Raw genomic sequence first — 24,882 nt, 5'->3', positions numbered from 1 at the left:
CATGGAGCTGTAGGTGATGTTTACTCAGAAATGCATATTAAAGGCTTTTCCAAGGACAAGGTGAGATCCTGAGATAGAAGGGATGAGTCACTTGGCAGTTTGCAAGGGTGAAAATGCAGCATCCCAACACAGTCAGCCCAGGAGTGCAAGCAGAGCTCTCGGTCCTGAGCCCTCGGCAAGGCTCACCTGCACTTTTGTCTTTTGCCAAAAATCCCCAAGTTTAGGCAATGTACGATGGTCATGATAATTGCTTTTTGACAGCTGTGCTTTCGAAGCCAGCGGTGGCTCTTTCAAGCCAGAGTTACAAGTTTAGGAGACACCATCCCAATTTGATCAAACACCTGGGTTTAATTAAACTGAGTTTTACTGTTGGGCAATTAGTTTGCGTGTCTCCACACTAGTGGAACAAACAAACATTTGTTTACAGCTGGCTTGGCTTGCAGACTCTCAACCTGCAATATTTGGGCTACAAACAAAGCAGTGTACTTTATTACAGCAGTAGCTAAAAGACTGAATTGAGTGTTATTGTGTTAGGTACAGTACAACCATAAAAAGGGTTATTCTGTGGCCAAGCAGTGAGTCCCAACATGGATTTGGGGCCAGGCTGTGATGTAGAGGCAGAGCTGGGAACTCTGCCCAGGCCCTGCAGTGTAGACATGGCAAAAAGGAGAATTTCTTTCATTTTATGTACAAAATGGTTATACAAAATTACCTCGTTAGGGCTCAGCGTCATTCACTATGTATTTTAATGGCAAGGAGGATGGAGTTTTCAGCCTTACAAGCCTTAAAATGAGTATTGGCCTGTGTGTCGTGGTGCTGCAGCTGGGCACGCTGGGTGCGTTTGAGCATTGGCCAGCACCACCGGGTGCCCACGGTGCCAAGTTTTGTCTGGAAGCTTTGAACTTTGTGCCTCCCCAGGGTTCCATGCACCATCCTCACAAGGTTTCTACCAGCCTGGTGCTGATCCTGGTCCTCAAGGGATCCCAGAGCGTGCAGGATCCCAGTGCAGGATCCCAGCTCTGCCTCTGCCACGTGTAGCCACAGGAGGGTGCAGTGTCACCGGCTGCGAAGCTTTGGGGACATGGACCTGGTGCTGTGCTGAGCACGGGGCTCCGCTCCATCCCAGGAGGGAGAGGATTTCTAGTGTCTCCTGGAAATGCATCCTCATCTCATCCCAGAAAGGGAGGAAGCATCTGGCTGACACTGTTTGATGTAGGAGGTGAATTGTAGTCACTGTTCATTCCTCATGAAACCCTGCGGGTGTCTGGTCCCTTTACCTTTCCCCATTTTCTGGGCTCTTGTGCGGATGATGGAGACCTTGGCTTGGGGTTTAAACAGCTCTGAGGTGGGTCCAGATTGGAGTCAGACCTAGTATTTGAGCCAAGGGGTTTGCATGGTCTGGTACAAATGAGAGTGTGTCCATTTACCGAGTTTGGGGACAGCGCTGGCCTCAGGCACAGATTGTTTGTTTAAAAGACATGTAGATGAGGTTCTTATGGACATGGTTTAGTGCCAGAGTTAATGGTTGGACTTGATGACCCTGAGGGTCTCTTCCAACCAAAATGATCTACGATCCTGTGATTGCTTGCCATTGCATATCGAGAGTCTTTCACACCCTATTTACCGTCAGGAGGGACTGGAGACATCAGGGAAAAGCAAATTTCCCTGGGAAGGGCCAGGGACAGCCATGCACAGAGCCAGACGATGAGTTCCTGCAGCCTCCCTCTTCATTACACACCGAGTGTGTTCAGAGACAAGCGTCAGCAGACAGAAAGCCCCTGGTATGGCACTAGGCCATGCTTTCAGCAATTAAGTAAGCGGCACCATTCAATTAAACCCCAAATACTTTGCTTAGTTGCTCTTTTAAGCGTGTGCTTTGGGGCTCAGACAATGGCCAGCATGGCCTGGGGAGGAAGGAAACTGCTCTTTCCACCCAGCCAGGGAACTAGCCAAAAATCCAGCTAGCACAGTCCCTTTGAACTCAGCTTTAAAATGGAGAGCCAGGCTTTTCTAGTCTGAGTGCCTGCAAGGAAGAGAGGCCCTTGCTCTGGGATGCTCCAGGGGCTGGGAACTCCCACCGTCAGGCATCCCTTTCTGGGAGGAAAGGATCTTTTCCCTCGTTTTGAGGGCTGTTAGGATGCACATGCCTACCAGGCAATGCTGCATATTTGGGGTCCCTCCTGGGTATCTCCTGCTCAGATCACTGGGCTGCTCCATCTGAGGAGTGGAGATGGGAGGGCTTCAAATTAGGGTTTAAACAAAGCCACGGAAGAAAATGAATTATGGCGGTTAAGTGCAAAGATACGTCTTTGGGCTTGCACTTAGTTTACTAATAGCAGAGGATGTAGGAGGATATACCACAAAAAGTACCACGGCTTCATGCTTTTTTTCCTAATCCTTCTTCTCAGGCATCCCACGGCCAGCATCCCATTAGGACACAGTGCTGGTGAAGCATTTGTGGGTTTTCCTCCCTCCGTTCCCACCTGCCGGTCACAGCCCGTGCTGGGTCAGCCTGGCCGCCACGCAGGACATCGCCAGGAGCCCGGCTCTGGGCTCTTCAGCGCCGGACCCTGCGCATTTGGGACGTCCAGACCTGGAGGGACAGGCTGGGGTCGTTGTCCTGATCTGTGCTACACTACACAGACCCTCCAACCCCTTCCCGAGCCCTGCCTTGCAGTCTTATGTTCAGCGAGCTTGCTCAAAGGCTTGGCTTATCTCTTCCCCCAGCAATTTTTCACCCCCTTACTTGTTATTCAAATCCTTTTAGACTAAAAGGCTCCTTGGGGGTGGTTCTGGGGTCTCTGTGTCCCCAGAGATGGGCTCAGGCTGGGTCCCCACTGCCTGCTGCCGTCCTTTCCCTGTGTCCTTCTCCAGGACAATTCGGAGCCGTCCATTTTTATAATATTTGTAGAATTGCCAGGTAATTCTCTCTTTAAATTCTCTCCTCACCAAGGCTCACATATTGAGCTTTCTAATCTCAAAGGCGAACGATTTCAGAAGGAAGAAGGAAATGAGCTCCTGCCCTTTACTGTTGCTTATTGTTTTATGTGTCCTGAGAGGGCTTTGTTTTTAAACAAGCAGTATTTTATTATTTGCAGTGTTTATTCTTTACTTTAGAAATACATTGTCCTCTGTGGGACACTCCACGGTGGCAGCAGAAGAGGAGTTACAGCACCACGAGAGCCAGCGGGGCGAGAATGATGTAACTCGGGAGGGAAGGGGCTTTGTAAACCATTAGCAAATTCTTGAGGGCTTTTTGTGAGATTTTAAAGCCCATAACTAACATTAGTGCAGAGCGCAGCTGCTTTTAAGGCCATTTCATCAGACCAGCTTTTTGAGAGCATTTTGAAGACGATGGTTAAAATGAATCGGGGTGGGGGGGAGGGAATGTTTGGGAGGAAAACAAAAAATATCCTGGTTTGCTTTGTCTGTTTTGGGGTTTATTTTTTTTCCTGCTGCCATCATCATGACCTCTTTACTTTATAGAGTTTATTGGGATATTTGCTTGCTTTTATGGGGGTGTTTTCTCGTCCGGGGAGCCGCCTGCATCCCCCCCTGCTCTGCCTGCACCGCGGCTGCCGGGGGAATCTGCCTGCTCAGAAAGGCTGAGCTTATTAGCTTTATACCCTTGCAGGCAAGACCTGCCTTCTGCACTGATGTCAGCACTCAGGGCGGGACTTTTATTGCCTTGTGGGTTTGGGGATTTTTTTTGGATAATCCTGGCAAAATTCCTGAGCAAAGCTTTTTTTTTTTCTTCTTCTTTTTTTTTTTTTAAGCAGCCCCTATACATGCTGCCTCCGAGCCGCTCTCTTATTACTGCTCACTTCCTGAAAGGAGACCTTTTAGCAAAGGCTGGAGCTCCAGCGCTGCCCGGCTCTGACAGAAGAAGGTTATTGAGGAAGGCGACATAAACCCTCAGCCTGGAAACTTTCTGACACATGCAGGACTGAAGGGGAGAGAGAAGCTTTTGGCTGCTGCTGGGAAAAAGGAAAGGAAAAGAAAGCTTAAGGAGTTAAAAGGGGAAAAAAGAAGAAGGGAAAACACTAGAAAAGGTAAAACACTCTTTAAAATAATTTTTCCAGAGAGGTCTCTTTGAGGTTGGAGTGGGGTGGTCTGGGGTGGAGGGAACGCGAATGTTCTTTGAAATCAGAACCGTCTCCCTGGAGAAGGAATGAGCCCGAAGAGCGTTGCACGCTGGAAAAACATTTATGAGAATGAAAACCATGTTCACCCTTCTCCAACATTCAGAGTTTCCATAAAAACGCAGGGTTGTGTTTCAAAGCGTCTGCAGACGGCAGGAGCGGGGCAGCTGCTCCCCAGCCACACGCCGCTCGGCTCTTTTTTATTGCATTAACCCATCTGATGGCGTGTTTGCTGCTCTAAAATATCATTCTCTTAACGCGGGGCCGCCATGGGCAAAACTCTCAATTGCAGAATGCAGCAGCTATAATCCCTGTTGCAGAATTCCGTGTTCCTCGCTGTCTTCGTTCCTGAGAATAAACACGCGCTGCGCTCCCTCGCCCTCTTTCCCCGTCTCTCTCCATCTTCAGGAGCTGCCAATGGCTCTTTTCCTCCCGTACGATGTGGTCAGAGGATTACAAACCGTCTGCCCTGAAAAACTTGCAATGTCCTTAACTTCATGTGCATCACCAGGCGTTTAGCCCTCTTGCACTAGTCATATATTTCTTTGCTCTGATTATGGTTTTAGTTTATATTTTTTTAAAAAAAAGAAAATCAATCCTTCAGAACATGTTATTTTAAACATCAAAGTAAATATTAGTGATGGTGAAATGCCAGAAGATTATCTCATTAGAGCTGAAGGAGCTGTGCTATAAATAGAAAGGAGTTTATAAAATAACCTTGGCAAATATCTTCCAGAGGCAAAGAATCACCCGGAGGGCCATGCGGAGCTGCTGAGAGCACGTTCAGGGCAGTTCCCCCCAGCCCCAGCTGTGCGGCAACATTGACAATTTCACATGGAGCCTCATTTTTGGGGGACTTTTGTTGGTCAAGCATACGCGGGGATGTAAACTTCAAGGGCTGCTTGTTTCCCTGTGTATGGCCACACCAATACCCGTGTTGGCTGGAGACGGCTCAGCCATACCAGAGATCTGTTTCTGATTCTGTTCATTAACATTCTCATTAGCGGAGCTCACGTGGTGACAGCGCGCGATCTAGCGCATGACGGGTGAGAGCAGGGAGATTTTTAAGTCTTTTGTTCGTTCCTGGTCTCCCCCCGGTGCTAGGGATGGTAGAAGGGGAAACACTTTGGGCGCCCAGGTACCTCCCCAGCCGGTGCTGGGGTGTTTGCTCTGCTCCGCTCCCTGCAGCCTTGCCCAGACTAGTCTGAAATGTCTCTATGAGGCTTCCTTGGGTTCTTGGAAGGTTGTTCCAGTGTCATGAAGTTTCTCCATATATGGAACATGCCGAGTGCTCCAGTTGCTCCATCCTCTGCTTCCCGTTGTTCCCGCTTCGCCCCATGGCAGCACCGTCTCCTTTTCTTCTCCTCCTTACATCCCTAAAACCTCCTGCGCTCATCTCCGGCTGTGTTGCTCTGGTTGGGTGGATGGGAAAGGTCCTGTCATCTCCTGTAAATCGTGCTTTTCCCAGATAAGACTCGGGGTGGGGGGGGGGGGTGATGAGCAGTTTCGTTTGGCAGAGGAAGATCCGATAACAGGACTGAGCAGTGGGGTGAAGCATTGCCCTGGGGGAAGGTGTTGCCTGCTCAACATAAACAGTGTCTGTTCCTCATGCCAAAGGCCTTTTAAGTACCAAACCTGTAATGCGAGAGGCCCTGTTATTGCTGGTGGCTCAAGGCCACCCAGAAACTCTTATGGGGAGGAGTAAGATGATTATCATCGTGAAACCCTGATCCGGAGGCACTGTGGGCTCAGCTGCCCAGAGGAGCAGCTCCATGGAGGGTTCTCAGCACAGGTTGCATCAGGCCCACCCAGGGGATCATTCTGTTCAAGCACTTATCTAAAGATTATCCGAAACCCCCAACTCCAAAAACCACTTTTCTTGCCAAGTTTGCAGCAATGAGTTCATTCTAAGCCAGAAACACCGCAGGATGTGTTTGTCACGTCCTGTCCTGCCTAGATCTCAATGAACTTAAAAACAAACAGAATTTGGACCAAATTTGTCAAGTTTTCAGAAACAATTCGTTAGTGACTGGGATGATGTCAGCTCAGATGTGCTGGAGATATGCAAGTCAAAAAGATCTTCCCTTGACCTCACCACCATAGGAAATGTTTGTAAGGCGAGTAGTTGCAAACATTTCCTGGGAATCTATAAGCAGGTCAGATCTCATGCGGTGGTTGGGGAGTGAGAAACATGGAAAACCACCAGCCTGGATGCAGACTCATTTTTCAACACTGAAGGAAGTTTTAAAGGGACACCATCAAAGCAAATTTTCCCATGTTGGTTACTGTGAGTGCCTCCAAGTCTGCAACCACTTCAAGAATTTGGAGATTCTCCACTGAGGAACTCGGCCAAAATATTTTAGCTCCATCTGACTTCAGTGGAGCGATGTCAGTGGCACATGTGAAGTGCAGGGTCCGGCTGTTCCATTGCTGCTCTCTTACCCTCTCCCAGGTCATGAAAAGAATGCTTGGGGTATGTCATGTCTGAAAATTCAGTGTATTTACACACCCATTTAGCATCCCAACCTACCATTATTGCTATTGTGTATCTTACTCTTCTGTTGTAGCTTAAATTTTAAAGGGAAAATGACTTAAAAGGAATCTGTTCCCATGTGGGTCTGCAAATCCTTCAGAGCTCAAACATCCGTTAATGTTGATTCCAGTGGAGCTGAGCTCATGGGTGATATCCTGGCCTCCTGCTTTAGGAGTTGTGCCACTGACCTCAACAGGACCAAGGCTACACCCCGAAGTGGCTTTGGTCAAAACCACAGAGCAATGAGTTCAGTCTTGTCGGGGTTACAGGCTCCTCATTCCCTGGCCATGAAGGAAAGCAGCTCCTCCATGGCCGGGCCCAGAGAAAAGTATTTGGTGGCCTTTGGGCTGCAGCTTTCTCATTAGGAAGGCACACGTGCTTGCGAGTCCATGTATTTTCTGTCACACCCTGCCATACCCTGTCAAATCCAAACCATCTGGGCTGTGTGTTTCCCTGAACAGAGAACCTGCAGGGAAAGAAAAAGGGCCCGTAAACTCTGCACAGCAGATCTGACAGAGCTCACTTGAAGGGAGCCGGAGCCTGGAAACCATCTGCAGATCTTCCACATCTGTAGGGGCTGGAGGGCGTCCACAGCCCATTGCCGTCTGCAAGACTTCATCTGCATCCCCGTGCTTTTGCACAGACTGTTGCCAAGTCGGTTCTCTGCTTGCCTGGGTTTGCCCTGCTGGGAAACGGAGCCAGGAGCCTTCACCTGCTTGCGGGGACAGCGGCAGAAGCTGGGCTGTGTGTAGGCTGTGTGTAAGCTGTGTGTTTGTGCTCTCGCTGCCCTGGCAGGCTGGTTGCTGCCTGTTCATCTGCAGAGGGGAATTCTCCATCCCCAGGCGCTGGAAGCACAGAGCCAACAAGCACCGAGGAAGGCAGAGCAGATCAGGACGAGCCTCCTCTCTGGCCAGCCATGGCTCCTCGCCCTTTCTCTGTGTCACCACAATGTCTGAAAGGACATGTTTGTGATTTCCTGGAAGGACAGTGTGGTCCAGATTGATTTGGTGCTTTAGGGTCCTGCTCCACAGCTCACTGCGATTCCTCCAAGCTACTCCCCTGAGTCAGCTTGGGTTTTGTGATCCAAACCTGATCTAATGTCAAAGTTAACCCTGTTCTGGAAGTGGGGTGGGACCAGAGATCCCCTCAAGTCACTTCCAGCCTCAGTTACTCTTTGGTTCAGTGTGGCAGGACCAAATCAGCGCCAGTGCTGGAGCCAGGCAGTGCTGCAGGTCCCCTGCCCACACCTGTGCTGCTGTGGGTGCAGCCTCGGGTGCTGCTGTGCTGTGCTGGGGGTAGAAGATGCTGCTGTTCTCTCTGCTCACTACAGGTCCAATGGTGCTTCTCAGAGCCCTTCTGAGTAACAGGAGTCACCTCAGATGCTTTTCCTGGGAAGCTCAGTGGGGCTTTCTTTGTCTCTCCAGCTTCAGCATATGAGCCTGTGCTGTATCGTGGATGCACATGCTGTGGCAGGCGATGAGAGGGGCTGCAGTGGCTGTAGACCAGACACGTCTTTGTTGGAGCGTCCCAGCACAGGTACAGAACTGCAGATGTGCGATTATGGCCCTGCCCTGAGGCCACGTTGAAGAAGGGGTCAGATTTAGCGTGCCACGCTCGGCATGTGAGCTGTGACAGGACTTTGTCAGGTATAATTGTATAGAACTGTATAAAACCTGCTCCTGCCTGAGCTGGGACGAACAGCACATCCCTTTCTCCGAGCAGATCCCTCCGGGAGAGGGTGGTTCTGCAGGTGAGCAGAGCTCAGCATTGGCACAGGTGGGTGTTTGTCTTTACGCAACCGCAGGGCTCAGCGCCTCATGTTGCTGCGTTGTGTAAGCACAAGAGCTGCAGGCGGCTGGTGGAGCGTCTGCTTCCCTGCCTGCTCGGACCTGTGAGTGCTCCTGGCCTTCCTGAGAGCCCGGGACACTGTCCCGCATCCTGGGCACAGCTGAGGTGTTCCTTGCTCCGTGCTGGTGCAGTGGGAGCTTTAGGAGGACAGGGACAGAGCTGTGGAGATGCGGATCTGTATTCTCTCTTGCCCATGCTGAGCCCCGCAGAGAGAAGGGGTAGTTTAGTGAAGGCAGGCGATGGTCACGCAGATGTGGAGATGCCAGTTATAAAAACAGCATTGTGCATGTGTCCAGAGGTATTGATGGTGCGTGATGGCACGTGGAGGAGTGTGTGGGTACCGAACACAGCCATGCCTGTGTGTAGTGAGCATCCTCATTCAGCTAGAACCATTTTGGTTGGAAAGACCTTTTAAGATCACCAAGTCCGACCGTTAAACAAACGCTGCCAAGTCCATTGCTAAACCATGTCCCTGAGAACCTCCTCTAGCACGTGTCCTTGTGCACAGCCACACTCAAACAGCTGCAGCCGTGGTCTGCGTGTGTGCGGATGGCATGTGCGTATTTACATGCGCGGTGCATGTGTGTAGTTGGCAGGGGCACTGCGTGGTAGGCGAGATGCACTTTCTTTTACCCTCCGTTCGGTTGTCTTTTGAATTCTGCTGTTTTGTGCGTGGCTGGAGCCAGCAAGGAGAGTGGTGGCAGGAGGCCAGCAAGTCTGGGTCACATGGAGTGGCTCCAAACTATTGCATAAGTCCCGTCTGAAAGTGGACCTGCTTGGTGGAGCCATCTCCTGAAAGCAGAAGAAGACTGAGGGTGGCAACCAGGGTGGCCGATAGTCACATCTGGCTGAAGGTGGCCGGTCTGGCGGCCACATTGGGGCTCAGCCCTGGGGCTCAGCTGCCCCTGCCCAACACCCCTCCCTGGTGATGATGATACGAGCTGGCGCTTCTCTCACGCTTTCCTGTTGAGGACCTCCGAGCATTTTACCACACTTGGAGAAATGTAATGACCCCAGCATTCCAGATAGGGCCAGGTCCTTATGTAACACAGAGATAGTATTTCCAGAAAGCAAAGCAGTCGGTGTCAGAGCGAGGCCAGTGCTCCCAGCTCTTGCTCGCATGCCCTCGCTTTGTCAGGGGCTTCTTTTGCCCCTTTGCGGATGAAATTCAAAGTCCTGCTGGATTCTGGAGAGGAGCAAGGGGGTCTTTTAGTCCTTTCCTCACTAAGATTGCACCGAATAGATTCGACTGTAAAACAATTCTCATGGTTTTTGTTTCTTTTAAAAACTACTCCCACACAGTACTGGAGCGAGCCCAGGGCCCTGTGCAGCTCGCTCGTACAAAGGGACAAAGGGTGTGCCCGCGCAGGGCCTGGACCAGGGCTGCAGCGCTGGGGACAGCGAGGGGACATTCCCAGCTCACCCGGGCCGGTACCAGGTGCTGGCAGAACGGGGACCCGGGCTTAGACCCCTCACCTTGGGTTCAGACCAGCAGCATCAGTCTGGATTGCCCATGTTGCTGGTGACAGTTGTATTTCATTTTAACAGCACGAAAGCAGCATCTCCGCTCTGGACAAAGTCTGAATTTGACCCCGCAGTCGCTGGGCTGGGTGTCTGCAAAGAACCGTGCTTGGGCTGGGGTGAAACAGCCCTTACAAGTGAGGTGTCGTAAGTCCCTTCTCAGCAATAAAGGGAAAGGCAAAAGCCCTTGGCTTTCCTCCAGCATGGGCTCGATAGCGGGATCAGCCTGAGGGATGGCGAGTGGATCCTGAAGGGTTGCTGTAGCACAGCGTGGGCAGGAACCGTCCCGTGGCTTGGAGCTGCTGTTTTCTGGTGAACAGTGATAGCTACGTGTTTCTAATTCTTTGCTTGCCGTGCCCCCAGAGAGGCCAGGCTTGGAGCAGCAAAGCAGATTAAGGTTCAAGCTCTTGTTTTCAGTTCTGCAGACCTGTGACTTTAACCCATTTTTTGCATTCTGCAGCCGACGCTCCTGGCAGTGAGCTGCTGATTAGTTAATGCTGATGGTGGCTTTCCGAGTGTCCCTTTATTAGAGCAGCATGAGCTGAAACCAGCACAGTTCCTGTAGAACACGCGGAGGATTTGTCCTTCTGCCTTGCAGCGGTATTTGGGAACTAGGTTTCAACCAAGGGTTTACAGCCAAAACTTGTGGTGACAGCAGGTGAGAAGGGGGCTGTTTTTTTCAGAAAAAAGGTGATTTTAGGGTCAGCATCCGTGAGCCCCGGGCACCGTGAGGTTTGCTGTGATAACAGGCAGCAGGTCAGAGCCCGGTGTGCAGGGCAGGGGGTTTGGTGCAGCTGCTGGGAAGTGTCGCGATGTTGCTGCCAAATGTCTCTCCACGCATTGGCATGGCCAGAAAATGTCAATCCCAGCACCCTGCGGTCCCTATGGCATTTAGCTTGGTTTGCAAGGAAAATAAGGCCCATGGAGCAAAGCCATGTTTGCAGCTCTTCCCCCTGTGATAACATCTGTACTGGTCGGACAATGCCAAGTTGGAGTGGATGGGTGGAGGAGCAGGAATCCCTGCGGTGCTGTGTTTGCAGGGGCTGCCGTCCCGGGGGGTCTGATGTTGGTGGGGTCAGGACGGAGTTGGGGGTGAAGCTGCCAAGCTGCGGGACGTGGCATCACAGTAAGTGGTCAACAAGTGCCGGTACCCGCTTCTACAGAAGAATGAAGTAACCATGAGGGCTGGTGGCTTTTATTCATTCGTTAATGCCGTTGCTGATAGCACAGCCCAGAATGGCTGTTTGTGGTGAAGCGGTACCGCTGTCCCCCCTGTCCCCGCTCGCAGGTGCTGCGTGTCAGGAAGGTGTCAGTGGAAGGGCCTGGGGGGATGCTCTGCAAGTATTTCCTCCCATTGGGGAAAGCTGGAAGAAGAAATCTGTGTTTGTATTTATTTCTCTCTGTCTCAAAAGGAAAAAAAAAAAAAGGAAAAGGACACCTGAGCTCATAATTTGCAAAAGTTGGATGAGAAACCTGGAAGCCACCGGGCCTTGCATCTTTAAAAGCAGTTAAATTCCTTTTCTCTGCGCTAGGAGGCACCTTGAACCTTCCTCTTGGCCCCGAGCAGAGCCCATCTGCTTCCTATTACCTTCCCATAAAGCTGCCTCCCCGGCCAAAAAGCCAGGCTTTCAGGGAATTCTGTCTGCAGCCCCGATGTTGAAATTAGTAACAGTTGTCATCTGTTTTTTTCCTTTTTTTCTCTTTGCTTTATTCCAGCTTAAATTTTAAACCCCCTCCCCAGCCTTCCCCTTCTCACGGGTTCTTGGGGTGGGAAGAGGTGACCTGGAAGCCGCCCCCGGCCCCTCGTCCCCGCTCCGGGTTCACCTTGGCGCGGGAGCGCCGGCCGCTCGCGGGGCGCCTGCCAAGGACAACGAATTCCTCGGGAAAGAGCAAATCGGCACCAGCCCAAGCGAGGGAGGCACGAGACCGGCGAGGTCACCGCGTGGCCCCTCCGGCCCGCTGTCCCCACCGCCCCCCGCGCAGGCTCCTCGGTCGCTGCCACTTAGGAAGCAAAATCTGAAAAGTGAGGCTATGGAAAACTTCATACATATCGAAGTGGCCACGGAGCCCACGCTCGTCCGGTGCTTTCCTCCTTGTTCCGGGTCCTTCTCTTGCAGGAGTCGGGCTCGTCGGGGTCTTGGTGGTGAAACGCCGCTGGGAAGGGGCCGTGTTTTCCATGCTGTGTGCGGGGAGGAATCGGAGCCGAGCCCTTCCCCCCAGCCCAGCTTATGGGGAATTTTGCGGCTGTAATTCCTGGTTTGTGCTGATCTAACTTGCCTCCTTCCCCTAAGGTCAGGATTTTGGCACCCTGAAGCCTGCAGCTCCCTCCCAGCCCCTGCTCTGGGGATGCTGAGAGGGCAGGAGGGAGACGAGGGCACTGGTTGCGACAGCTCAGGGTCACAGAGAGGTGGAGGAAGGACAGGAAATAGCGACAGCCTTGAGGAAGTGGGTTCAACAGCTGGAAAACAAGAAAAATTAGTAGTGTGAAGCCCAGGAGAAAATACACTTCAGCTGAGCAGCTTTCTGTCCGCAGACCTTGGAGCTGTGACAGAATTTAGAAGCTGGAATCTCGAGCTTTAGTAGATGCTGAAAAATGCTGACTTAGGAGAGGGGCTGCAGCATGCCCGGCTTTCGTTTCGCCTTCTCCCTTTTCCAGTCCCTGTCCTGCAGCACTGGGGGAGCAGCACAGAGCAGCTGCGGCATCCCGGCTCTGTCCCCTGTGTGCCAGCTGGGGTGACACTGCAGAGGATGCTGTCACCATGACCTCACGACCCACGGTGCTGATCTCTGGTGGTGGAGAAGCGCAGAATTCCTGCCCAGCCCTCTTGCCTCTGCTGCCTGCTTCCCTTTGCCTGTCCCAGGAGAGCAGAGCAGCCCAAGATGAGGTTTAGGTGATTTTTCCCCCATCGGGGAGTTTATTGTCACAGTTGCCGGTGGCGTGCTCAGTCCTTGAGGGGCCATCGCAGGTGTTGTGTCCGGGCTTTGCAGAAACCAACTTGCAGGTGGCAGCAGCTGTGACTGGAGAGACCAGCCCAAGGCCTCTCTGCTGGTCTTTGACTGTAAATGAACAGTTAAAAACCTTAACATTTAAGCTATGGAACTCCCAAGTTGTGATTTAAAGATGCATGATTAATCTTCCCGACATTTCTGTCTACTAGGGAAAAGCCATTAACTTATTTAGATTAATTATTGGGGCAAGAATTGTCTCTCTGCTTTCTTCTTGTACCTCACCTATGTAGCCTCTGGCCTGTGATGGGTGTTATTCCAAGCCCCCACAGCACAAATAACATTAACTGCACAGTAAAGATGGGAAAACAGGAGTAGAAATAAATTGCAGGCTCCCCAAGGACGTGAGGTGAGAGTGGCAAAGCCAAAGAGGATCCGGGCTCTGCTCTGTGCTCTAGCCAGCCAGTAGTCTTTGCTATTTAAAACGCACAAAAGCAGAGGAAGGCGAGGGTTAATGGCATTATTCCAGGTGTTTCCTTACTGGGATGAGGACCACACACATGCCATGGCTATTGACACCTTTGCAAAGAGCAGCATCCTCCCGTCTCCAGCCCAGGCTCATCTTCTCGAGCGCCCGTCCTGCCTTTCCCCGCGTGTCCCAGCGCTGAAGTCAGCGTTCAGTCTACATTTATCTGTCACCTTTGCAGGGACATTTATGTTTTGCCCCGGGGCTGCTCTCAAGCAGATATTTGGGATCCTCTGGGCGGTAGTTAGGGATGTGCCGTGTTCATTGCATGCGTCATCTCATCGCTGGATAGAAACAAAAACCACAAGCTTTATGCGACTCTCCAGCACTATATGAGTTTTGTATAATTGTCTCAGACTGAGTGGAAATTATCTGCAAGCCAAAAATCTTTCACTGGAGCAATTAGCAAATCATTTTAAATACCAAATACAATTGGAATCTCACGATCCAGTTGTGGATGAAGCTGAGGGTAGGGGTGAGTTCACTGAATGGGTCCTTTGTTTTTCATCACTTTTTCAGGTTTAGCCAACACACTCTGAGAGCAAGTGCTCGTCTCTCAGTGCAGTGACAGTCATTCAAGTGTATTTTAAAGCCAGGGAAACTGGAGTAGAGAGGATTTCTAGATTACTGCTTTTATTCCCTGCTGTCCTTTAAGAGCTCGGGTCACTTAGAGCAGGTCGCTCTTCAGTCTGTGCTTCCTCACAGGCGTTGCCACAGGACAGAGGGTTCTCATTTATTCTGAGCTCCTTTCCTCAGCTATAAGGTACATACAAGCCCTTCAGTGTCCCCAGGAGAGCACCCGGGTGTGCAGTGTCCCTGTAGCAGGACAACGCGGCTTTCCACTGTTGTGAACTGATGCGCATTTGCTTCCCGTCCTTTCCTCTTTCTTCCTGCCTTTCTTTTCTTCCTTTATTTTCTTCCTTTCCATCTTCTTGAAGATCAGGCTTTCCTCATTCACCCTCCACACCATTTTATCCATCGTGTCTCTCCCCCATCCTTTGTTTCCCCATCTCTCCATTGGCTCATCCCCCCTCTCTCCTCTGCAGGGGTGATGCCACCGACAGCCTGCGCCTCGAATTAGCCCATGCTGACCCCAGCACAGCGAACCACAGAACATCACCGGCCTCGCTGCTTTGGGGAGAGCACGGAGCGGCCAAGGATGCCTGCGGAGGGACCGAGGACTCCTGTCTCGACATAAGGGGTGGCCGAGGGAGAGACATGTTGGGACAGCGCCCTTTGAGCCGGCACAACACTCCCTGCACCGAGACCAGCGTCGCTAACCATGGCAATAGCTTGGAGGCTTCTCACATGGACTGTCATCTTCACCGCGGCTCTGTGCAACTGCCCCGGTGACACGTTCCAGTCACAAGGTAGGGATCGCCGTGGGGAGGGAGCTGGATCTATCCACCTCTGCTGGCAGAAACCCTAATGCTGTCCCTGGGGGAGAAATCAGGGGATGCTGTGCTGAGGAGTACATGGAGACACCTCAAAATCTGCTCGCTGTGCTGCAGCAGAGCTTCTCCTGCTGCAGGACCAGAGGAGTGATTGTGCTGCTGTACTGGGCGCTGGGGAGGCCCACATTGAGTTCTGTGTGCGGTTTTGGGCTCCTCATCACAAGAACAACATTGAGGTGCTGGAGAGAGTGCAGAGGAGGCGACAGAGCTGGTGAGGGGCTGGAGCACAAGGGTGACGGGAGCAGCTGAGGGACCTGGGGCTGTTCACAGAATCACAGAGTGTTAGATATTGGAAGGGACCTCGAAAGATCATCTAGTCCAGTCCCCCTGGATTAATTGCAGCAGGGCCGAAGTCAGCGATGTACCCATGTTGTTGATTAATGCAATGCCATCGGGCTGTAGTTTTGGTGGCTGTAGGCTGTCTTGTGAAGCAGAACCGGCAAGAGGAATGGGGGTAACAAAAAGCCACACGCACCCTGGGTCTGAGCGTTGTCTCATTGCTAAACAGGAGGCACCGCTGTGCTGGGCGAAACGAGGGGCAGGCGGACACGGAGCTGCACGACACACAGGGTTACGCAGGCGGATTTTCTCAAATCTGAAACAAACACGATTCCTGGTCCTTTATTGCCAAAGCCTCTGGCAATGTCTGAGGTGACTGTTCTGGGCGTCCCGCGTCCGTCAGTTCACACCTCCCTCCATCTGCAGCGACGCTCTGACGAGGCCTTTGCTGCCAGATCGCCTCCGTCTGCTCAAACCCTCCCTCGCCAGCCCCTGCACCGCTTGCTAACACGCCTTGCTCTAAAACAAACTCCAGTTAATGCATTTGTGCTTCCCCTGAGTGGGTCTGGGGGATGAGTCCCAGCCCATGATGGTGCTGGGAGCACCAAACTGGGGACTGAAGTCTGTCCCCTCCCTGTTCCCATCCAGTCCCAAGGCTCAGGCTGCCCCGTGGGTCCCTATTGCTGCCAAAGCGCTTTTTTAGGCTCCCTGCGTCCGGAACGGTTGGCGTCAGGTTATTGATGTTACTCAACACGTCTCTTCACCAGGCTGCTGAGATAGTAAGTACATAATCCTCATAACACCCTTTCAAGAGGGTGAAACACTGTTATCACCTCTTAGCAGTTGGAGGCCCAGAGAATAAAGGCCAGTGTTTTCAACAAGCCACTGATTTTGGCCCGGTGACTTGTCCCAGTTAGCAGTGGAGCAGGATTGCTGTGCCCTGTTTGCACGATTCCAGATCAGCGTATTTGTTTTATGCAGGAAAAAGATTAAGGTATCATAGTTATAAGCTGTAATTATCTTTGCGGGAAATAGCAGCCTCTTCAAGCCGGCAGAGATGCAACAAGATTCAGATGTAACGTGCATGCTCGGGCTGCAGTTTTTAACAGTGCAGGGACCGGTGGCTGAAACGATTGTCCAAGGATTCAGCACATGCTCAGCATTGCTGAATGGCTTTTAATGTAAAGGAAGTTTTCTGCTGGTACCTTCGTTTGCTTGTAGGGATAGATCAGACATTCCCTGGTTTGTAGAACGGTCGGTGAGGCTGATCTTGGTGCTCCAGAATCACAGGTAAGCTGATGGACCCTTGGCCTGAGACTGCCACAATGGAGCCATGAGATCCCACAGTGTTTTCCATCCCTTAGAAACCGCGCCTGGGCTGCAGCTGCAGCTCCTCTTTGCTCTTGTGACAAGACCAGAGCAAACATCTGCTTCCTCTTCATCCCTTAAGCAGCTCTGTAATGAGAGAGGCAATAGCGAGCACGAAAGGAGGGAAGTAAATCCTCCCTCCTCTACTTCAGCCTTCCTTCTTTTCTTCTTTTTGTCTTTCTTCTTCTTTTTGTTCTCTTTCCCTTCCTCTGCCGTCCCTGTCCCTGCAGTTCTGGGCTCCCTTTGCAGCAAAAATGGGGCAGCGAGGAACCTCTCCCCACAGCGCATCCCTTCTCCCCAGCTTTCCCCTCTCCTGGGGGGCACCTGCTGTCCTGCCCAGCCACAGGTTGGTTTTCCTGGAGAAAAGCTTTTTATAGCCCCTCTTCCCGAGCAGTGTGACAGCAATCTGGGAACACCAGGCTGCTCGTCGCCAGCGCAAAGCCTCCTGATACGGCGGGTGCAGGACTGTGCGCTTCAGGCCAGCATCTATTAATACAGTGTGAAGTGGCTGAGAGGTCAAAGGGCACGTGGTGGCTGTTGTGGAAATCCTCATCTCTTAGAACTTAATCTAATCTTTTACGTTTTTAGAGGGGAGGATGGAGCCAGCAGTAACACTGGGTGAGGACACTGGCTTCTTCCTTGTGTTGAAAGTCTCCCTTTATTTTTTCTGTTTGTGGCATCCTAAAGCATCACTTCCTAAAACATTCCTATGATGCACGGCGCTGCTTAGACCTTCCTGTGCCTCATTTTCCAGAGTGACATCCCTGAGAGGTCACTTGGTGCCCAGCACCACAGAAAAAGCAAGTTATCACACAGCCTCAGACCCTGGACTTTCTTTCCTCCTGGATATACCTTACAGGTCAGGATCAGAGACCGCAGCCCAGGGTTCCAGGGCTTTTCTAGCCACCGTATGCACAAGCCTCCTTCCAACTCATGATTTTGCAAGCCCATGTGGCCTGCAGAAAGAGAAAAAGAAAAACAAGGCCCTTGTGATGGCAAATTTTTCCATGCACGAGGTCATTGCTTAAGTGCAAATAGTCGCTCTTGTTTGCCCGGCTGCATCACACGTGAGATGCTGTGATGCGGGAGAAGCTGGAGCTAATAATTATTTCTGGCTTGTCGAGGCAAGGGAGAGGTGCCAGAAGTGCTTATGGTTTGGAAGGATGGGAGCTAACCCCTAAACCCAGCTGGGAAGGACTGTCCCATCCCCGGTGGCCAAGGCAACCGCTCGGTCAGGCTCCCACACTGGAAAACACACTAGAGGAAAAGGAAATTTTCCGGTGCTGCCATGTGGTAAGAGTGTAATTTGGAGTCCAAGTTTATGACGGCTGGGAAGGCTTTGAAGATGGGTGCTGTGGAGCCAGGGGAAACGCAGCCACCCTGGAGCAGCCCGGCCCCTCCTGTTCGCTCAGGAAACAACTACAAATAGGATGCAGAAAGCGCAGTGAGAATCTTCCCGAGTGAAGAGAGGGCGAATCCTCTCCCAGTCCATGAGCAAACCCCTTTCAGAAGAACACGCTGTGATGGGGCAAGCTATCCAGTCCATGCATGATATTTTACATCTTCCAACAAAGCCTCTGGTCCTGAGGGCTGTCAGCCCTCCAGTCACATCCAGCCTGGCGCTCCCTGTCACATTTTACTTGCAAAATTAGAAATTTCTGTAAAAGCCGCAGAACACCGGTTTCTTTAACAACCAAAAGTGTTGCATTACCGTGTGAGCACAGGCAGATTTTCTGGACAGTGACCTTGTCAGAGCACATTTCCTAAGTGGTAAGACAGGCTCAAAAACTCAAGTACCCCAAGAGAAGCTGCTAAGCCAGGCTGATATGATAAAGAGCACCAGGCTAGTGAGCTACGAGGTCAGGATGGTGTTATAGATAGAGGCCTGGCCGGGGAATTGGGATGTCAGAGTTTCTTCTTGCTACCTTTTTAGCACAGCTGGGGAATTCTGGTTACCCTCTTTCTTATTTTGGTGGCAAGACTGGCATTGCAAGGATGCTGTCTTTGTGCCTCTTAGGAGGAATGACTGGGCAGGCTGGTGTGGTGCTGCTGTTATCAAAGCAGAGTGATCAGGTCCATGTGGCAGATGTAGATATTCTGGACAACTCCACGGTTCCTTATTGAGGCTGTTGTCTCCTGAGACATTGTCACCCTGAGGCTTGTTCTGGCTGGTTTTGAAGAGACCTTGTTAGCTTCATTGCTGAAAGGATCGAGGTTAAAATAACCCTCCAAACCACAGAGCACAACCTGAGTCCCTCTGCTCCACAGAGATGGATTGATGGGGAATAGTCCAGGGCCAGGGTTTGGGTGTCCTGCATGTCCCTTTGGACCTGTCTGTTGCTCTCCATCACCTGCAGAGGAAGATGATGATGCTCTGTAGGCTCGAGTCGTATCGATACCCCAGTGCAAATAGTCGCCCAGGGACCTGCAGCCTGTTCTCCAGCTGAACCCCCCAGGTCCCTCATCCGCTCCCATCACACTTGTGCTCCAGCCCCTCACCAGCTCTGTCATCTCCACTGCACTCTCTCTAGTCCCTCAATGTCCTTCTGACGATGAGGGGCACAAAACTGAATACAGGATTCAAGTTGCGGCCTCACCAGCACCGAGTTCGGTGGCATAATGGCTGGGTGCTTTGCTCTGACTCTGTTGCACAGTGTCATTCCTCCTGTGTGTTGCTTTCCCTCCCCAGAGGAGTTCCTCTCCAGCCTCGATCACTATGAAATCGCCTTCCCCATCCAAGTGGACCAAAACGGGGACTTCCTCACTTTCGACGTGAGAAGCCAGCTGAAGCAACGCCCTCGGCGCAGTCTGGGCGCTCTCCCCTACGAGCCGTCCGAGCAGCAGGTTTTCTACAAAGTCTCTGCCCACCGAACCCAGTTCCTCCTCAACCTGACACTGCACTCCAACCTCCTGGCCGAGCACTTCACTGTTGAGTACTGGAAGCGAGATGGTATGGACTGGCAACACGATTTCCACGAGGACTGCCACTATGCCGGCCACCTGCAAGACCAGTACCTGAGCTCCAAGGTCGCCATCAGCAACTGCAATGGCCTGGTGAGTCTCCGTATTTTGCCCAGCCAAGGGCAAAACCAGAGCTGCCCATAAAGCAGAGTGTATTGCATCTTCTTTGATCTTTGCTGGAGATGTGCAACCTGATTTGGGTCCCAGCAGGTGGCTCCATGGTGGTGGGGAAGGGATGGGATTGGTGTCAAGCTAAAATATGGGCATAGAAACTGGTGAAGGCCACATCTCTTTATTACATCTGTGAGGGTTCCTGAACTGTATTTGGCTTGTACTCCATTTTCTGCCTAAGTCAGTGGACATTTTTCCATTGATTTTAATTGGAATGGGATAATAAAGGCTCTAGACCATCATTCTCTCACAGCAACAGCCAAGAGGTGTGTTCTGCATGTGCTAGTGAGGAAGAAATGTGGGAGGGCAAGAGTTCCACAGCACAACTGGGATCATCAAAAGTGCGTTCAGATCCTTACAATTGTAGATACGTTCCTGGGGCTCCCAGTCACGTCTGTCCAGATTTCAGGAGCTAAAAATGGGACTTCTGGGGGAAGTCACTGAAATAATCGCTGTTTTTTTAACATGAAAAAGAGAACTCCAAGAGGGGACAAGACGACATTCTTCAGAAACAGCAAAGCTGCTGCAAGGATGGTGCAAATGATTAATTTTGCATGTACTAACAGCTAGGACTAGATGGTCTTAAATATCAGCAAGAAAGCCTAATGGTAGACAGAAGTGGTGAGGATAACTGAGCTCAGGACTAGATTGCTTGGAGAGTGCACGGCCCCTGCATTATTTGAGGTAAGAACAGGCCAGAAAAATGCTTCTCAAAAATACTCCAGGTATGATTCATTGGCTCTTCCAGCACTGAGAATAGACTAAGGACTTCCATCCTTATTTTTCTGTCATTTTTCTGATATTTCTGGCTCACAAGGCACATTTCATGACCTGCCAGATGGAGGGATGGAGTGAACATACCCTGTTAGTGAATCCCAAGTATGATGGCTCCCTTGGAGGGGTAACACGTAGAAACAGATTCCGTAGGCCAGATTCATATTTATGCTATGGCCGCACCTCTGAGCAGTGTTCTGTCAGTGTGGAAGAGCTTCCAAATGGGAATGCATTCACTTTTGATTTATTGCTAAATTACACTGCCAGAACAGTGCTGTGGGTTATTAACAGAAATGAGAATCTGACTCATTATATCATAGAGTCTAATGTTTCTATCTCACGGCCAAAAATCAGAGCTGTGTAAACTCTCGGTTCCCTGTTTAGCCCTTTGTTTAGATAAGGGAACTCTGCTGAAGTCCTAGACAATGTACTGGTGTTCGCTAAGGCACTGGAGGGTGTGCTGGCTCAGGAGCGATCTGGTATTAACCTACCTTCCGATTTCACAGGGCAGCAAGTCCCGTGCAAGCACTGGCAGCCCTTGCATTGAGGTGGTTTAGTCCCCAGGCTGCGTTTAGCTCTGGAGAGGTACCGGGGCCATCTGGAGGAAAATGCAGCCAAAAAAGAGGGAGGGTCATCCAGGAACCTCTTCTTGTGCTGAACTCTGCCCTGGGGAGCTGCAGACATTAGCAAGGACTGGGTGGTCAGTCTTCTGAGCTACTGAGGATGATAATGTCGGGAATGTGGACAAGAGGAGACCAGTGTGTTTTTAGCTGGTGGAGTCGGGGCTGTACTTGCCACCAGAGAAGACCTGTCGCAGAGCTCTGGTTGATCAGGAACAGCCGGTCCAGTCGTGCTGTAAACAGCTTTGTTTTCACCCAGGGAATAACTAGCCCCCATCATTGGACAGCCAATATCTGGGCACTATCCTGTAGGATCGTCCTTCTGGCCACACACACCGTCACCCAGGGCTCAAAGTTATTGGGGGGGAAAGTCATCCAGGCTTAAGCTGTCGGAAGCAAAGGGCAAAATGGTCCATTTTCCAAAAGGCGCGGAGCTGTGAGCGGCTGCAGCCTGCGGGGAGCAGCACGGGGAGCTTTGCCTCTGCCTGGCTGGGACAGGAAATCTCTGTGTTAAGCAAAGTCATGTTTCATCTCACCAGCTGCATGAGACCCATGTCCTACCATCCAAAAAAATGGCAGCAAGGAGAAGACATCCTTAGGAGAGAAATGCCACTCTCTCACCTCTCATGTCAGAGCTCATCAAAGGACAGATTAAAGGCCAAGTTTTCCACGCTGTACTGAAACTCTGCTTTCATTTGAAAAGCCCTCCTGAAGCTGGTGTGAATGTTAAATGCTTGGAGCAAGGCAGATGCTGAGGTTGACATGGAGCTGCTCATGTGTGTGCGAGGAGGTGGGAGAGCAGAAATGCAGCATGTGGCTGGGCTGCTCTTAAGTGTGGTTATAAGCTAACAGCATAAACCATCCTTGCTCTGCAGATGACCTGCGTGAATCATAGACAGGATATCCAGTTTAACTCCCCCACAAACCACAGGGATCTCTCTAAGGGCTTCTCGCCGCCCCCTTTCAAGGGGCTTGTGTCACATCCAGCCACCGGACCTCAGCGCTCAGGCTTTGGGGTCAGCGATGGGGCAGTTTTCAGCCTCGTATGATGGCCGAGCTTTGTTGCCGAAGGACACCAGGCATGCGGTGGAGCCTCCTGTGCTCTGCGGAGGCTCCGGGTTTAAATAAGAACTGCCCTTTTCCTAGTAGTACATGGTTTTTAGGCAAGACGTGCTCTCCCCTCCTGCTCTGCCCCAAGCCGGCGGTGACCTCCTTCTCCCCGTCCCACAAAGCGGCAGCCAGCTGGCTTCGCCGGCCGACACTCGGCTTTCCGCCGCAGCCCTCGCCAGGCTAACCTCACAGTACCTTGCTTGTGTTCGAAACGGTGGAGCTGAGCCAAGAGCAACAGCGCCTGGTGCAGAAGGAAATCCCCCAGCACTCTGGAGATGGGGACTTCTCCGCACACACTGCCCCGATTCAGCTGTCGTGACGGGGAGGGAGAGAGAGGGTGAGACACTGATGACGGAGGCAGCGTCCACCCCAGAGAGGCTCTCCCAGCAATAACGCTCTTCCGTAGCTGGTGCCTTCCATGCAATGACCTCGAGATGTTTTACATCCTGGCAGATCGGGGCTCCTGTTTCCTTGCGCAGAGAGGAGCTGGTGAAGTGCTGTGACATCCAAAGGAAGGTGCAGAGCTGGCAGCAGGACCGGGGTGTTTCTTCACCCAGAGCTGTGCTTGCATGCAGGGGGTGGGAGGACAGCCAGGAAACGTGGCTTTTAGACTTTTGGGTGACTTCTTGGCCTGTCGAGCAATCCCGAGCACATTTCTGTGCCATGGTTGCTCACTGGTAAAGTTGAGCTGATAGCAGACCCACAGTTCTTGGAGTTAGGTGAGATTCGATATCAGAAGAAAATTGTTAGAGTGATGCAACTTCTGCTTGTGTCATGCTAGGCTGCCAGAGTTTTTCAGGTTGCTGAGGTATCTTAGGTAGGGGAAAAGCTTGCTGCAAGGGTAGGACCAGCCACAGAATACAGATCTTGCAAGGAGATGGCGGGTTTGGCTGCTCATGCTGCTGGGCTCATCTCCTGCCCCAGTGTCACTGTCTCACGAGTGGGTCCTGTCACAGGGAGCAAAGTCCGGGCTCACAGCTGAACTTCATTTGGTCAAAGAATTACAAAAGACAGAAAACCAGCAAACAAATAAGGGAGCAGGAACAAGCTCATGGGTGGTTGGTCAGAGGTGTAGAAGGGGCAGAGATGCCTGCGGGGCACAACGCGGGTTTCAGGCTGCAGAGGAGGATTGTGGCTCCTGCTGGCTGCCGCGCTGCAGACCCAACTTCGGAGTTTAAAGATTCAGTGTGTTTCTTAAAGGCCTTTGAACATCTCCACTTCTCTGCAGCTCTGTGCCCGGGTTTCTTAGCTGGTGGTAATGGTCCTGAGCTGCTTCTGAAGGTTCTTCAATGAGGCTGGAAAGCACAGGCGGTAGATCTCACTGCTGAGTTATGCTGCTAGTTGAAATTATGGTATTTAGGATCCCACAGACAGCTCTCAATTAAACCGAGTGGGTGGAATAGGAAACAACTTATTCATAATTTTGCAAGGAAAGATTATGATTTCCAGAGCACTTTAGTGAACACAGATGTCCCAAGGCATCCATGACCGTCTGGCTCGGTTTTCTCTGGTCTGTAGGTTCATATAGTTCAATGTTTGTGCGTGAATGAAGGATTTCTTCCCATTCCCAGAAGTATTTGCCAGCCCCCAGACATCCAGTGGTTAATCATCAGAAAGCTCATTACCAGAAGACACCAGTAAGTCACCCAGTTCTCTCCCCACCTCTCTCATTGCCTCCCGTCTCTTTCCTTCTGCAGCACGGGGTGATCGTCGCGGACGAGGAGGAATATTTCATTGAACCGCTGAGCCCGGGAGCCAACGTTAGCGCGGGGGTGGAGGGCAAGGGCAGCCCCCACGTCGTGTACAAGCGATCGTCTCTCCAGTACCCACACATGGATGCAGCCTGCGGCGTGCTAGGTATCCATGCACACCAACACATGCCCAGTCCATCCCAGTGCAGGCTGGAAGAATCCCAGTAGACCAGGCTTTGAGGGACAACACTGCCCTGTATGGCAAAGAACCAAATGTATCTCCCACAGTCAAGAAAGTTTTCTGTATTTGCTTTTACCCATGTTAAGGATTTCTGGTGGCCCGATCTCTGGAAAGTTCTTGTACTCTCTTCTTCGCAGCAGGGCTTGTAAATTGTAAATAGAGCGTGGGATAGAAGAGAAGAAAAATGCCTCTTATTGTTCTTAAGAAAATCCTCCCAGATTTGGCCAATTTACAAGGTATTGAGAAATTGTAGCTCACGCATGCTCAGAACACACTTGTCTTTGGGTTTTAGTCACTGAGGATCATGTCTGCGCTGAGATACATCTGCTGGTGCTAGAGACCAGATGGAAAGATGTCTTGTACAGTGGGTTGTGGGGTCTGGTTAGTCACAGTGGGCTCCGGGAAATGTTGATACAGAATGAAAATTGCACATAGAATCATAGAACGGTTTGGGTTGAAGGGATGTTCGATGTTCCCAGCTCCCCCAGTGTCCCCCCTGCCATGAGCAGGGACATCTTCACCAGCTCAGGTTGCTCAGAGCCCCGTCCAGCCTGGCCTGGGATGTCTCCAGGGATGGTTTATCCATCACTTCTCTGGCCAGCCTGGGCCCTTCTCTGAACTCACTCCAGCACCTCAAGGTCTTTCTTGTCATGAGGGGCCCCAAACTCACCCCAGGATTTGAGGTGCAGCCCTGGGC

The 24,882-nt window shown here is 51.5% G+C and overlaps 1 protein-coding gene across 5 annotated transcripts in view; it reads left to right on the top strand.

Moving 5' to 3' along the window:
- Positions 1–24,882, top strand: part of ADAMTS10 (ADAM metallopeptidase with thrombospondin type 1 motif 10) — a 62,752-nt gene that overhangs the window by 15,759 nt on the left and 22,111 nt on the right. For 3 of the 5 annotated variants that reach the window (XM_065042253.1, XM_021281343.2, XM_021281338.2), the window contains exons 3-6: positions 3,780–4,052; positions 14,563–14,886; positions 19,307–19,671; positions 23,951–24,110. In XM_065042253.1, the coding sequence (XP_064898325.1) occupies positions 14,799–14,886; positions 19,307–19,671; positions 23,951–24,110 (613 nt within the window). In that variant the 5' untranslated portion in view covers positions 3,780–4,052; positions 14,563–14,798. Of the gene's footprint in view, positions 1–3,690; positions 4,053–8,099; positions 8,212–14,562; positions 14,887–19,306; positions 19,672–23,950; positions 24,111–24,882 lie in introns of those variants that run through there. The other 2 variants (XM_021281341.2, XM_005513906.3) reach the window with 2 other exon arrangements.

This window comes from Columba livia, chromosome 27 (genome assembly GCF_036013475.1).
Source record: "Columba livia isolate bColLiv1 breed racing homer chromosome 27, bColLiv1.pat.W.v2, whole genome shotgun sequence".
NCBI lineage: Eukaryota > Metazoa > Chordata > Aves > Columbiformes > Columbidae > Columba > Columba livia.
Note: the sequence above shows the minus strand (reverse complement) of the source record. Positions and strands in the feature narration are given on the sequence as shown.